This window comes from Telopea speciosissima, chromosome 11, assembly GCF_018873765.1.
Source record: "Telopea speciosissima isolate NSW1024214 ecotype Mountain lineage chromosome 11, Tspe_v1, whole genome shotgun sequence".
NCBI classification, from domain to species: Eukaryota; Viridiplantae; Streptophyta; class Magnoliopsida; order Proteales; family Proteaceae; genus Telopea; species Telopea speciosissima.
The window spans coordinates 45,364,505-45,380,846 of NC_057926.1; the positions used below are offsets into that span (position 1 = coordinate 45,364,505).

General features: G+C 37.9%; 1 protein-coding gene across 1 annotated transcript; it reads left to right on the forward strand.

The window, feature by feature from the left end:
• Positions 1-5,304: 5,304 nt before the first annotated feature.
• Positions 5,305-15,733, forward strand: LOC122646520. The gene is made up of 6 exons (XM_043840093.1): positions 5,305-6,356; positions 12,238-12,293; positions 12,404-12,634; positions 13,999-14,290; positions 15,183-15,379; positions 15,502-15,733. The coding sequence occupies exons 1-6, from the start codon at positions 5,367-5,369 to the stop codon at positions 15,653-15,655; spliced, it is 1,920 nt and encodes a 639-aa protein (XP_043696028.1). The 5' UTR covers positions 5,305-5,366; the 3' UTR covers positions 15,656-15,733.
• The last annotated feature ends 609 nt before the right edge of the window (positions 15,734-16,342 follow it).

Genomic DNA, 16,342 nt, shown 5'->3' on the forward strand with positions numbered 1-16,342 from the left:
CCAGTTTTTTAAATATGGATGAAACTAGTCAATATTCAATAATTGATACTCATTAAAACCACAACCTCTGTCCCCTTTTGCGAATGGTGCTTTACGTTTGTGATGTTCGCACACCTTGTGGGGATTTTTCTCTATTTTATTTGATCACTCTGTACTTAGCAGGAGGTTTTCCTATCTTCTCTTTTTTAGAGAACCATTAGGGAATGAATCTATTTGACATTTTAGCCAATTGTTTAATATGGAAAATTAATATGGCAATGTGAACAATGTAAATATGCCAACAGATTTGGAATATTGGAGTCATGCAATATTTTAAACTGAAATTTAATTTTGAGGAAAAAACATTGTCAGGTTGCATAGTATACGTTAGCATTTTCTTGTGTCTATCTATTTTCTCTCTCTTATGAAAAAACATATCAGCACCCAAAGGAAAGAGATATAGATACAAGGAAGTGGTAACATACACTATGCAATCGAACATGGAGTTGAATCGTGAGTTTATTCGCTTTAATTATATATACTCTTCATTTTGTATTTCAGTTGTGTATTTGTTTTTCTTGAACTTTTTATTTTTTGTTAAAATTTTATGGTTTCATGTCACTTGCTCAACTACGTTTGAACTAAAACTTGACATTTAAACATGGGTCCTACGACAACAAAAAAAGACATTTAAACATGGGACCTAGGGAGTCTATCCATCCATATTTGTAAATGTTTTACAATCTCATTTAACTTGCTACATGATAGATAATTAAGTTGTTAACATTACATTTACCTATGTTAGAAACAAAACTTTGAAAATATCCTTCATTTTATTTGAATTAAAAAAAGAAAAAAAGAAAAAATAACCCCATATAAGATGGCATAATCATTAGGTCATTTAATAGGTGGGAAACCCGCAAACTATGCCACATTTTGATTTTTTGTTTTTTAGGTTTTTTGGCTCCATCTCAACTTTGTTATTCATCATGTAAGAAGCTTAAGCTTCTTGTTTGTTTTCATCTAACAATAAATGTTCTTCAAATAAAATTGACTGTTCCAACTGCCAACCCCCTTAAAAAATAAAAATGAATTTATAAAAAAATAAAGAATTGATTTTGTTTATAATTTTTTTAATTATTAATGTATATTTTATAGCACAAGGAGTCCAAAACAATCTTATCTTGTCAATTGTTCAATCTCGAGGTCTTTAGTGGTTCTCATTGGATGTATGGTAATGACTAATGTTCATACATCCGGTCTGTATGGTCATTACCATCAAACCAATGAGAACCGCTAAAGAATTTATTCAGATCTCTAGTGTCAGGAGAGGGAGAGAGGGAGAGAGAGAGAGAGAACCCTGGGAAGTCGACTTTGAGAAGTATTAAACATTAGACAAGATTACGACCAACAAAGAGATAAATTGGTTACCCATCAAACAATATTATATAAATGATCAAGTTTCCCGCCACCCACGGTGAATGGGATCTCATTCACTGAGGGGTGGAGAGGGCGAGAATGGATATTAGAAAGATATTTTGTAACCTACTAAAATCCTAGAATAGTGGGTGAACCGTTCTCTATAGGTGAAAGAAAACTTTAACCTTATGTAAAACTAAAGAAAAATTCGGTGGAGTATTATGAAAAATTCACTTTGCTATTTTTTTAAAATGAAATTTCTTATGCTAATATCTTATTTTGGTGTCTTTGATTGTCAAAATGGTAATTAATTGTAAAAGTTGAAAGTGTGAGTGAATGGAAACCTAACTGGAACTTCATTATTACCTTATTTAAACAAACTAAAGCCATTATGATTTTTTTTTGGGTAGAAACAAAAGTCATTATGATGAAAACCATTCTTCCACGAAGAAGTGGTAATGATTCAAAGATTCAACCATTCTTCCATGAGAACATGCTATTAATGATTCATCAACTGTTTAATTCATGGAACTGGTCTAAATCTACTATCCAATGTTAAATGACTTAGTACAACTCGTAATGGTCCAAGGAATGCTTTAAGAAATACGTCAAGCAGGTCATCAGGTGGCATCATTAGCCAACTACTACATGTTCCTAACCGTGAAATTTGTGAACCACAAGCTACACTTACCCCCTCCCCCCCTTTTTAATAATGAATACTCATTAAGAGATGGGAAAGAGAACGTTATTTGGCCGTGTGTGGGCCGCGGCTCCTATGCCCAGGCATAGGATCGTGCCAAATGACCGTTGAGGTCTGTAGGAATTTTCGTTTTTTTCATGTCAGTGGTCATTTCGTGCAGCTTATATCTAGGCACTAGCTAAGGCTTGTGTCATATGCAACCAGGTAGCATTCTTTCTCCCTTGAGAAATATATATTAATAAATAATTGAAAAAGAGTTCTTTGTTGCGAACAGCGACAGAAAATTACTTCATTCATAAAAAACCACATGACCACAAAAGAGAGAGAGTGTCAATGGGAGGGAGACCCACATGATAAGAATATGAGAGGACGCAAAATAATATCCCCACACCAATGCATGGAGGTTCAAAAGTTAGTTGAAAATTCAACTTTAGCAAGTTCTAGGACAACTTCAGTTCAATCGTAGAAAATAACAACATAAAAATCTTTCACATAGTTATCCACATAACAAGAACTACAACACAAATCTGAGCCATCTATTTTAACATTTGAAAATTTTATACATATCTCTCCTAAGATAAGGCTTAATTACAGATTCACTCGAGAGATTTGGATATTTATGCATACCTCCTCTGTTTTTCAAATAATTAATAAGTAAACCCACTCCTTTAGTTGTCTGGTTAATTGCAAACAATAAGAGTGTTTTAATCAATTTATGACCAATGTACCCTTTCATCCAACTTGCAATTGAAAAACCCTCATCCTATTATCACCGAGACTCACCTCCATCTCCCATTATCTCAATCCTGCCGTCAACCCCTTTCTTCTCCGATTTGATATTATTGACTCGATTGAGCTACTGCTCTTGAGTCTTTTTGATGCCTTTGATGAGAATGAAAAGATTCTGAACTCAAGCTAGATGGACGAAGTCTACTTGCTTCGGCCATTGAGGTTCTCGCTCGAGCCTGCTGATTAGAAGACTCACGGTTATCTTGATTCGTCCAGCCGCCACTTCAACTTAATTTTGGAAAAGCCCTTCTCTTGTTTAATATTATTTTACTTTCTTTTTATTCTGGTTTGTAATAAATCCCAATCCCAATTCATGGTTACATTCACAACAGAGGGGAAGGGCAAAAGTGGGACAGGGGGAGAGATAAGCAAACCCTGGTGGGACTAGTTCAAATTATAAAGAATTTAATTGCTTGAATTGCTGGAAAACAGGGGAGAGAGGTTACCCCATTACAGTTTTTTTTTTTTGTTTTTGGCTTTGCTTTGCCGGAGAGTCGAAGAGGATAGGGAGAGAGGGGGGTGAGTCGGAAACAGAGAAGAAGATATTTAGGGCGGGGCAGAGAGAGGAGACATTAATTGGTAATAGTCTTCGATTTCAGATTCCATTAATTGGTTCCACACTTCAAATCCAGCATATTTGAAGCTCCTCTTCTTCTTATGCCGTCCGAAAAACCTTCCTTTGCCATCATCTGCCGAGTAGATGAAGTAGAAATTGAAAAAGGGAGGAGCTAACATGCAAGATATCTATTTTTTGTGGAGTTAAATGAGATAGTTTTAGTAGTGTTGTACATGGGTTGAAGGAATGGAGGTAGACTTTGAATGTAATTGGTTTTATGTTTCCTTGCTGAGAAATGAGGTAAGGCAAACCCTATCCTATTATCATTAGTTATCTCTTCTCCCTCTTTCTTTCCTATTGTTTATCATCTCAATTAAGTTTTAGAAGAAGAAGAAGAAGAGGTAGTGAAGGGGATCCGGCTCTTCTCCAGGGAGCTCAGTGCCCAGGGAGTGCCCAGGGTGCATCCAAGGGTTGTCTAGGCACTCCCTGGGCTGAGCTGTGCCGCACACATCTCGGTGCACACCTAGGGATGTGTGCGGCAGAGCCCAACAACTGGATGCTCCCTGGGCCTGCTAGGCTCCCTGGAGAGGAGCTCAATCGTAGTGAAGGTAGAATGAGGCATACCGGAGATGGGAGAGACAGTGCAGCCATGGATGGTTCTCTGCCGTTAGGGTTCTTCAAGAATAGAAATATTGGAAAAAAGAAGTTTATTTTAGCAGGAAGGGCAATTTTGTCAACAAATAACGTTTTCAGTCCCAAGTTAACATAGTAGGTTTACTTATTAATTATTTTGGAAAATAAAGAAGGTATATATAAATATCCAAAACTTACGGGTAGATCTATAATTAGATTTTACCTCAGGGAAAGTACGTGTAGAGTGTACAGTAATGTCTAGACTATTGGTACATATGCATGGATATTTACAGGATGCATGCAAATATAAGGAAGGATATTTTATTTAAGGAAAAATGATCAGACACAAGGGGTGGTGAAATGATCGCTCCACCCCCCATGTTAAATGCATGAACATGCACTTTCATTGGCCCTCATGCTGGCACAGGGGCCATGCGATCAAGCAAATTCGATAAATCGTAATACCGTCTATCATATCATATGATAACTATATGGCTTAAAAAGTTTGGACCATGTAGGAAAGATTCGCAACAATTTTACTATGAATTAGACGAAGTCTGTTACCAAAAAAAAAAAAAAGAATTAAACGGATTCACAAATCACAACCATCCAAACCGAGTCTTTTACCCAAAAAACAAAAAAAAAAACCATCCAAACCGAGTCAACCCATATCCATTCCAAGTGAGTTATACATTTTGCTTCACCACAATATCCATTATTTACACAAACCTCCCCCCAATTCATAGACCAATAAGACCATTTTTTTTGGGGGGGTGGTGTTTAAGTAAGACCACTGACATACATTTAAACATTTACCAAAAAAAAAAAACACATTTAAACCATTTTAAAATTTAAATTTCTCAACAAGGGTATTTTTGTCAATTCGAATATCCCACCCTATAAAAAGCGAAGAAGTTAAAGAGACGTTTTGGGGATATGAGTTCTCCAGGGAAGTTGACTGAGCAAACTTAGGAGAATCTATTGCGATCACGTCTTTGACCTTTTCTCCTTCGTTTCCTTTGTATGTTTCATTTATTTAATTATTTAATAAATCCATCCCGGTTCCGTCTCTTTCCGTCTCCTCTCTGCATAGCTTCTCCTAGCTTGTCTTGCTTTCGTGGAATCCCTCTGAAATCAATTGCAGGTCTAATGGAGTTATCGGGTAAAATTAACAGAGCAGAAGCAAGAAACTGTAATGGAAATCACGCAGGCGATAGCCCTAGCAAGATCGAGATCAAAGATGGAAACAGAAACTTCTTCAACGGTGATCAACAATTAAATGAAGAAGAAATGGGAGATCACATTAAGAATTCTGCAACAGCGTCTATGGATAATGATTTGTCTGAAATTGAGATCGAAAAAAGAGAGATTATTGTGGAAGAAGACACAAGCAATTCGAATTCATCGATCAAAAACGAAGCACATGGAACAGAGACTCCAGACCGAGGTCATGATTTTTCTGATGCGAATGAAGCCATTAATCTGAATGGAGATTCGCAACTTATCCGACCTCACTCGCATCTTCCTCAGCCAGAACGTCCACCAGGGATGATGAAATCCTTAACGAGCCGTGATGAGCTTAATCAAATTCAGAGATCACAGTCCCTGTCGGAGAACTTCTCCAAATACCTTCGCGATCGGAGCAACAATTTCTCATCAGCAATTTTAAATCGCTTCTCGTCTATCAAAGATACAGATAATCGAAAACCTTACGACAATGATTCCTCTGTGACTGAAATCCATCTTTCAGGACTCAAGGTGATTGTCCAGATGAAAAACGAAGAGAACAAAGAAATCAGCTTTAAAGGTAGAATCAGCTTCTTCTCCAGATCGAATTGCAGAGATTGTACAGCAGTTCGATCGTTCTTCAGAGAGGAAGGATTGAAATTCGTTGAGATCAACATCGATGTTTTCCCAACCAGAGAGAAGGAATTGATCGAGAGAACCGGAAGCTCTACTGTGCCTCAGATTTTCTTCAATGAGAAGCTTATTGGGGGTTTGGTGGTTTTGAATTCGCTAAGGAACGGTGGAGAGTTCGACCACAGATTGAAGGAGGTGATGGTGAAGAGGTGCCCTGACGATGCACCACAACCGCCGGTGTATGGGTTTGATGATCCAGATGAGGAACGGACGGACGAGATGATCTCGACAGTTAGGGTTTTGAGGCAAAGGTTGCCGATTCAGGACCGGTTGATGAAGATGAAACTCGTGAAGAACTGTTTCTCTGGGAGCGAGATGGTCGGGATGATTGTGCTGCAACTCGATTGCGGGAGGAAAAAGGTATGTACCGTAACCCGATTTTGTACGTCTCTAGTTTATATATTATCCTGAAATATGCTTTTATACACGTTAGATTAGAATCTTCTAGGACATCATAGCACCAGGACTCGATTTTATAATTTATACCCGTTAGATTAGTATATATCAGAGATCCATATCGAGGCGATTTTAAGGGTTCAATCCAATGGTGAGAATGTACTTGTGTTGAACTGATCATCCTCACTAATCTCTGACATTAAGTTTAATGGGTCCTAGCCTCCTAGGGGAAGAGAGCACGAAAGTGAAACCGGGAAGGCTGTTTGAAACTTTTCAGACCTTTTTCCCCTTCTCATCATGTCCTTTGTTTTTTAAGACTGCACTGCAGTGCATTCAAAAGCGATTCTTCTTTTCCAGAAAAGGAGGAAAAATAAGTTGGGAGTGATTATTAGTGGTACAGATTGCTGCAAATGGTGCGCCCATCTCTCCCCACCACGTGGGGATATGAAAACACCCTGAGCAAATGATGCGTCCTTTTTGTTCACAAATCAGAACATAGAATCTCTCTCTCTCTCAATAAATTTCACATAATAATACATGCATGTGGATCAGTGTAAATTTTTTTTGAATCATACAAACGATCATGGTTCTAAGTATTGGTATCGTATTTGAAAGATACATATTGGTTTTGTTAGTCATTGATATCATTATCGTGCTGATATTGTATCGGTAGCATGATACAGACAAGGGGTAAAATGGTTCAAAATTTTATTTTTTTTTAATGAAATTAAAGGGTAATTTTATTCGATACAGCCGATCTAGGTCGATCGTATTGATTTTCCATGTTGCTGATAATGGTTCTAATACCGTGCATTACAACCATGCAAACCACACGGCAATCTCAGAAGGTTAATTGACTTTTGAGATCACGAAATGACGGTCAAGGCTGTGTTTGATTGAATAGAAAAAAAGTAAAGAAAAAAGAATCTTTTAATAAAAAAGAAAAGAAAAACTTGCGAATTAGACTGTCTATTTTTGCTTCTGTATATCTCCACTTTCTCTCTCTACGTCTCTCCCGCAATGCCCCACCTCTCCAGCACATCCCCACCCCTCCTGTACTGTCCCAGCCCTCCCACACATGACACAACCCCCAACCTCTGTTCTTTCTCTAAGGCATCCTCACCCCTTCCAACGTACCCTCCCACAGAGCCCCCTGATTCTTGCTCCCACACATTCTCATCCCTCATGTTCATCCCCACCCCTACCATACAGCTCCTATTATTGTACAAACCACATCCCGCACCTCTGTTTTTCATGCTACCTACGCACTCATAAACCCTCTTAACACCACTACCCTTGCTACCGCCTAGCACACTCCCGACCCGTGATCCCTTGCCACCCCTTTCTGATCCCCTTATGATCCTCCAACCCCCCCCCCCAAGTATCTGCAACTCCCAGGAGCGTCCGCTGCATAATCCTCACCTAGACAGTTACACACTATGGGGTTGTGTATGTCATTTATTCTGCGGATCTACATAATTATTATTGGGTTTGTATTTGTAATTAAGTTGGATTTTGGGTCCATTACATGTACGGGGGTAGAATTGTGATTGTGTGGGAGTAGGATTTTTTGGGCTATCTATCTATTGTCTCTGTGTGGAAAACCCTTGATATAAACAAAGGGAGATCACTTTGTGAGGTGGACAGTGGTATAGAGAGTTTAGCAAGTTTAGTGGAAAATCTTTGGTTCTCACGAGTAGATGTAGGCATTTGTGTCGAAAGTCGAAACATGTTAAATTCCTTATGTTGTGTGTGATTATTTGCTTGGTTTCTTCCTCGTGGTTATGCATTCGTCCACAACAAGTAGTATTAGAGCGAGGTTTGATAGATCATTGTAGGATATACATGGAGATCTGAGGAAAAGGCGACTCTCAAGGACACCGAAAGAAGGTATTTTTTTTCTCACTACTGTGTGTGGATCTGATTTTCTCTTTATTTATTCACGGAGTTCTTAGAGGAAAGAGAGAGAAATAGAAAAGGAAATAAGTTCACAAAGAGAAGCATTGTATGATTCTGAAGTCTAATTCTAATTCCGTACATGAGGGAGGAAGGAGAGGAGGGGGAAATTCCAAAGTTTTCTAATTCGTACAAGACGAACGAAGGAGAGGAGCAAGAAAAAGAATTTTGACAGAAAGGATGATTCGTATGGTAGAACGACGAGGTTAAGGGAAAAAAAAGGTAAAAGATGATGTAACATCATCAGTGAAACCAAAAGGGAGTTATGCACACAGTCTAAGGAAAGAAAAAGGAAAAGTGCACGCGTAAGAGGGGACAATCAAGGTTCTCAAGAAGAAATCAAAAAAACTGGAGAAGATGAAGGAAGATGAGTGGCAAGAGTTGAGGGATCTAGTGAACATCATGATCTAGTTGTATCTTCCAAATAACACTCTTCAGAAGATCATCGGGTTGGCAGATCCAAAGGAAGTCTGGGCAAAGCTGGAGAGCATGTATAAGTCCAGATTATTGACAAATCAACTATTTTTTAAGAAACAATTATATGGTCTTCGGTTGTCAGGGGAGCGAAGTTTTAGATGTACTTGGATGAGTTCAATAGGATATTAACGGAATTGTCGGCTCTTGACTTGATGTTAAGATCGAAGAAGAGAACAAGACACTTCTTCTGTTGGGTTCACTACCTCCCTCATTTGATCATATTGTGACTGCATTACGTTTAGTAAGGATGCCCTCAAAACTGACGAGGTTATTCTTGCATTGATGTGAGATACAAAGAAGAAAATAGCGATGAGGGGGCGTCGGAGGAAGGTAGTGCCTTGGTTACAGGTGATAGTCAGGAAAGAGGCAGATCAAATGAGAGATTGGAGGAGTCCGGCAAGAACAAGGGTCACTCAAAGTCAAAAGGTCGCAAAATAGCTTGTTATTATTGCGAGGAGGAAGATCATATATGGAATAATTGTCCAAGGGATAATGATGATAAAAAAGAGGAGGAAAAGGAGAATGAAAGTAAATCATCAAATGTTGTTATCGTGGAAGGGTCTTGGAGTGATGATGGAGATATCTTTCTCATTACTTAGTTAGGTAGGAAAACATCAGATTGGGTTTTAGATTCTGGTTGTTCATTTCATATGTGTTAAGTCAGTGATCAATTTGCTATATATCATGCATATGATAATGGTACGGTCAAAATGACAAATAATGCAAAAAAAACAAGATTATCGGGATTGAGAGTGTACAAATTCATGTGTTTGATGGTATTAGGTGAACTTTGATTGGAGTGATGTATGTGTTGGATTTGAAGAAGAATCTGATTTCACTAGGAACACTAGACTCAATAGGTTTTAGATGCTCATTTGAAGATGGACTTCTCATGATTTTTAGAGGGGTTATGGTTTAGATGCAGGAGACAAATGATTGAGAATATATACAGACTTGAAGGGAATGTTGAAATAGCTGGAGTTACTATTGGAACTCAAGCAATAGATGGATGATAGAGACCGTAGATGGTTCAAGCAATGAAAAGTGCAAGTCTAGAAAGAGGCGGGTATCTTTCGCTTCGGATTTGGTAAGTAGCAGTGATCTCTTGGAGCGGACTGTAGCAATAGAAGAGGTGGAGTCATGTCACATCATGTGGCGACAATGAGATCGGACACCCTAGGTAGGGGTGTGTAGTCCATGCTTATTTGAATATGGTGAACAGGCAAGGACACCCCGAATGTGGGTGTGGACCATACCGGTTTGACATGACAAATAGGTGAAGACAATGGCAGAGTTTGCAAATCTGACTTCAACATTGGTCTTCTTCATTGTGGCTTGCAGAATTTAAGCCAAGGTGGAGATTATTGGGATTGGGTGTTTCTTATATTCTGCGAGTCCATATAATTATTATTGGGTTTGTATTTGTAATTGGTTCAGTTTTTTGGTCTATTACATGTATGAGGGTAGAATTATAATTGTGTGGGAATTAAGTTTTTTGGGTTCTTTATATATTGTCTCGATGTAGAAAATCCTACACAATCAAAGATATATCAATTTATGAAGTGGAGGGTAGTGTAGAGAGTTTTTTAAGTTTAATAGAAAATCTCTCCTTCTTTCAAGTGGATATAGGCATTTATATCGAACCACATTAAATTTATTATATTCTATGTGATTGTTGGCTCGAGAAAAAACAAGTACACCAATTCCATCTTCATCCTCGAAGAAAAAAGGGAGCGGTTCGGCCAAGAGCATAACTAGGTGGGTAAAACTTCATATAAATATACTTCATATAAATATACCAAAAAAGCAAAGCACCCAATCTCCTAACAAAGTTTCTAAATCCCTCCACAAAACATGATTAAAGCACTCCCTTGAATTCTTCACCAACCATAATTCAGTTATTGAAAATAATTTCCAGCCAAGAGAAAACATTCTCTACATAATCCTCCCTTTTAATTCCAAAATCGCCCCTCAACCACTTAAACCATATGTCTTATGTCCATTTCTCTGTTGTTTGACTTTATTCCATATCAAAACCATAGGTCAGTCACGGACTTCTGATAAACAAGTGCATACTTTTGTTTCTTGGTAGACTACTTATAACACAGTTGTTTGCCATGTGGCATTCTATTTTTCAAACTACGATGAGTACGCGCTTTGTCCTGAGCCACAATCCCACGCCAAAGGTTCCATCAAAGGTGGAATACCATACAAACCCTCCGTTTTAAATGATTCCTTACACTCAATGGATGCATGACCCCACATTATAATAAGGATGAGTGATATGCTACTTTAATGGGCCGAGGTTGGGTACGCTGCTAGCTTTTCTAGAGTTACCGACTCAATCAATGGGGAGAGTGAGGATTGATCAGCCCATCAGGTTTGAGTATTTTGGGCTAAAATTAAAGGGGTTGACAAGCCCATCGGGTGAGTCCATTCTCAAACCCAACCCATTTTATAATCAGGGTAGATTAAAGGTTGGTTAAAAAAAACATAGGGGCTAGGAGAGATGGGCCTAGAGTGGGCATCCTTAACTAAATAGGTTTTAAGTAAGGTTTCATTTGTTTCAATAAAATATATTTTTGAATTGCCTAAAAACAAAAGAAAAATGTATTCATCTAAAAGAAGTAGAAATTATTTTATTGAAACACGATACAAATTCTGAAAAATGATTTTCAATTTACAATTTTGAATGTCTTTCTTACAAAAGTGGTGTCATCTTGGTTCATGATACAATTATTATCTGTGGTTTAATTTTTTTTTTCTCATTCAACTATGCATAAATGCTCTTCCTTTTTATGTAAAAAAAAAAATTGTAAATGAAAATAAATAAAAAGAAGTTGTTGGATATGAAAGTCCAATGTCTGAAAAATATTTTTTCTCGAAAAATATGAAATATTTTCCATGTAAAAACTGCGTAAAAAAGAAAAAATTCAAGTAAAATGCAAGCATTTCGTCGTACTCTTATTTTATCTCCAGATTTTCCTTTTACATAGTTTTTACTCCGAAACAAACTGAGTTTGAGTTTCAAGCAAGCCTAGGATCTACACACCGCCCATTTATATTGGTATCTTAATTACTTGTTAAACCAATAACTAGCGGTAAATAATATGTTTAACGAGAGAGATGAGCGACCCACATATTTAATGAGAAGAGAGAATATATTGAGGAGATATTATACACTTTCAGCTTGTGATTCCTTTTCTTGTTTTAAAAAAACTTTAAATTTTATTTTCTAAACACCTTTCATGGATTTTTCAAGCTAAAAGTTCACCAGTGAGATGCTGTTGAGTTAAAATATAACCCAGCTTACTTACCTCTAGAAAAGATTAATTTATCAAAGCTTCATGAACTCTAAACTTGGTGTGTGCTCTGATCTGACTCTGTTTTTCCCGTTTTCTATTATCTTTAGGCCGTTGAAATAGGGAAAGAGCTGGCAAGAAGGCACTTCATCCATCACGTATTCGGGTAAGATTTCAGAACGGAATTAAATCATACATTGATTGATTCATGAAAGACTCTACTGATGTTGTTTTTACTGAGGTTTTTTCTCTCTTTTTTCTTTTAATAATGTGTAGGGAAAACGATTTTGAAGATGGTAACCATTTCTACCGTTTCCTAGAACACGAACCTTTCATTCCAAAATGCTTCAATTTCAGAGGATCCACAAATGACAGCGAACCAAAGCCTGCAGCAGTTGTGAGTCAAAGGCTAACGAAGATCATGACCGCCATTCTTGAGTCTTATGCCTCCGAAGATAGACGCCATGTTGATTACTTGGGTATCAGCAACAGTGAGGAATTTCGAAGGTATGTTGTTTCATTCTTTCTTGCACATATCATGAAAACCAGAAGAGATGATAGAAGAAATACTTAGGCTCCATTGTTTAGATTAGAAAGATGTCAGGTATACATGCCTTCCATTCCATGGCAAGTTGCATATTAACTGGGGCCGTTGTTCTCTATGCCGCAGCATAGGCTCCACCCAGGCACATGGGGGTGGGCGCAATGACCACCCTGCCCCCTGAGTGGCAGACCCATGTGCCTTGACCCAACCTGCGCTGCGGCATAGAAAACATTCTCCCTAACGTGGGTCTTGCATTTGTTAAGATCTTTAATGAAAACCAATATATCATAGGGGAACAAGTTTTCCTTCCCCCATATGGTGAAGAGGGAATCTCTTCACTCACCAGATTTGATTAAGAAGGGGTATTAGGACACTTTTGCAAGTAATGATAGGAGTTAATGACAAGATGTATGGTTCCAAAAGTCCAATCATAGCATCAAATCACCGTGAATGAAGAGATTCTTTTCTTATATTGGGAGTGGAAAATCAATTTTTGTCTATCATAAGGGTCCAATTCATGCATGCCCGCCCATGAGAATTTTAGGTTTAAATGTTAACTAGATTGGGCCTTGCCAAAGCTCAACCCTATTGATACAAGCTACGAGGAAAACAAAAGAAAGAAATAAAACAACACCAAGAAAAAGATGAGATAGCAAACAATTCTGTCATGCCTATATATGAAACCTTTCGACTCTTTCCCATTAAGTCCTGCAATTTCATTATGGACTAATGATTTGGTAGACTATGTGGGAGACATGTTATACTTGTTATAGATAAATTTGTTGGCATATCTCAATTATATGACTTACTATGTATGAGATGTTCTCTTAACCTTTACAAATGTTAATGTTAAGCTTCGTTTTATTTCATTTCCTTGGTGATTTTAAACAAATTTAAACCCTCGTGTAAGAAAAATAAATGAAGTTTTCATCTCTTTCCATTGTAATACAATGAAGTTAAAACCCAGAACAAAGCAACCTAGCTTGCTAAGAGTGTATTCTCTTTTTAAACCCCAACCTCACGGTGAAAGGAATCCGTGGTCCGGGGTCTTGATTTCGCTCAATTTGAATAAACTCTTTTATTGGATCTGCCAATCCTATCCATATGATCAAGATCGGCCCATCCAGAAACACTTGATGAATAAAACGAGGGCAAGAGAGAAAAAGAGAGAACACACACCAAGTTGGACCTGGCTTTCCTCCAACCGTGGTGGGAACTAGAGGATCCAGCCCAGCTAAAAACAGAAGTTTTCAAGCAATATATGTAACTACTTCATGAATTCTGTTTGTATTAACTCCATATTATTATTTGTTTCATGAATGTGTAGATACGTAAATCTCACGCAAGATCTTCAACGTCTCAACCTCTTTATGCTCTCAGAAGAAGAGAAGCTCGCCTTCTTCATGAACCTACACAATGCTATGGCCATCCATGCTGTGATTAGGGTTGGGTGTCCAGAAGGAATTGTTGATAGAAGAACCTTCTTCGCTAACTTCCAGTATGTAATTGGAGGCTACCCTTATTCTCTTACAACCATTAAGAATGGTATCCTCAGAAATAATCGAAGACCACCATACAACTTGATCAAACCCTTTGGAGCTGGAGATAAGCGTTTAGAGGTACGTAAACATATATTGTCTATCCCTTCTAAATTATGCATCAACAGAAATGGTAACATTTCCTCATCTAAACCAAACAACTAAGAGAATTAGATCCATTAAATATGATGAAATTTTTTTTTTTTTTTTTTGAAATTCAATTAAACAATTTTCTATTTGAAAACCTCGGAATTATTTTGAAGGCAGAGGGGAAGGTCAATAAATAGTGGTCAAGTTGGTTGCAGGTTCGAAATTTGGAAATAGCTTATTTTGCGAAGTAAGGGGTAAAGCTGCGTACATTTGCCCCTCCTAGGGACCTGGCTTTCCTCCAGCAATGGCGGGAGGTGGAGGATCCAGCCCAGCCAAAACAGGGGGGTTTGGTCATTTCATAGGGTGGGGTCTGCCTATGAAATGATTCAAACACCCCTGTTTTGGTTGGGCTGGAACCTCTAGCTTCCTCCACGGTTGGAGGAGAGCCAAATTCCCCTCCCAGACCCTACAACAGTGGGAGCCTCGTGCTGTTGTGCATTGGGACACTCTTTATAGATGATACTGTCTTCCATTTATGTGATTGAAGGCCTATGGGAAAAAAGAACTTTGTGGGGAGAGCGTGCCCCAGCATCTAGACATAGAAGGGGCGAAATGACCACCCTGCCCCATGAAATGCAATATTGACACCTCTATTGATGTTTTTGCACGCACAAGGGCCATGCTCCCCCGCAGGAAACACTTCCCCTAACTTTTTAAATCAACTTTTAAGTTGAATCTCTTTTGGGGTTTATGAAAACTTAAAGCATGAATTTGTGGAATATTGTATATCATGGAATCATTATTAGAAAAATAGACAACATATTATAAAACACTTTCCTTCATGACAATGTTGCTAATTTGATTAAAATTAAAAAATTTGCAGGTGGCTCTCTCTAAGATTAATCCATTGATCCACTTTGGGCTTTGTAATGGAACAAAATCAAGCCCTACAGTTCGGTTTTTTACAGCCCAAGGGATTGAAATGGAACTAAGAAGTGCTGCGAGGGATTTTTTCCATGGGAATGGGATTGAGGTGGATTTAGATAAGAGGACGGTAAAATTCTCCACTATCATGAAGTGGTAAGCTACCAATTGCAATTTTTTTTCTTCTTTTTTTCCCCCCTAACTTAATTACGTAACCCATATTTTCATATATGATCGACCTGCTAAAGGAATAAAATCTCTTGCAATTTATGTTACAGGTTTAGTGCTGATTTTGGGACAGAGAAAGAAATCCTCAAGTGGATCATCAATTACATGGATGCAACCAAAGCTGGTCTTCTAATGCATCTTTTAAGCGATGGAGGCCCTATCAATTTTATATACCAAACCTATGACTGGTCACTAAACAATTGATCGATCATCCATGTAATCCCATGATGGACACGTGGTATATAAATTAATTTACCATAAATGAAAATGTTTATAAATGAGGAATTTTGTGCAAATGTCTTAAAAACCTCAAAGAAAGAGCAGGTTAAAAAGTTGTCTAAGTAAATGAAAAATTAAAGAGAATTGTAAAGTACATAATTAGTTTTTTGACAATGTCTGCATCCATTCTTTTCTTGTCCTGTTCCTGTCTAGTACAGTGGTCCAGTTTCTCTTATAGGGAGGCGGAAATGGCATTTTAACCTCTTTCAGGCAGTGTGTTCGGGTAGGGGTTTAGGTCATCATTTTCCGCCCCCTATGAGAGGAACTGGACCACTGTACCAGGCAGAGAACAGGAGATGATAATGATCCATGTGTGCATAACCCAATCAACCAACTATGTCAACCTATAATCTTATATATGTTGAACAAAGAAATTTTTGTTACTATCACTAAGGGTTACGATGAAGTTGTAGCATGTTCCTCAATGTTCGGATTTGGAGCTGGTTCATTGTTATACCTTGATGGACTAATTTTGTTTGTACTAACATTATCAGTTTTGGTATTTGTTTGAACTGATTTCATTGTAACCCTTGATTAACATAGGCCCCAGTCCATCAAACCAGCCTAAGGCTTTTTCCAAGTTTGAATCAGTAATGTGTCTCACAGAACCAA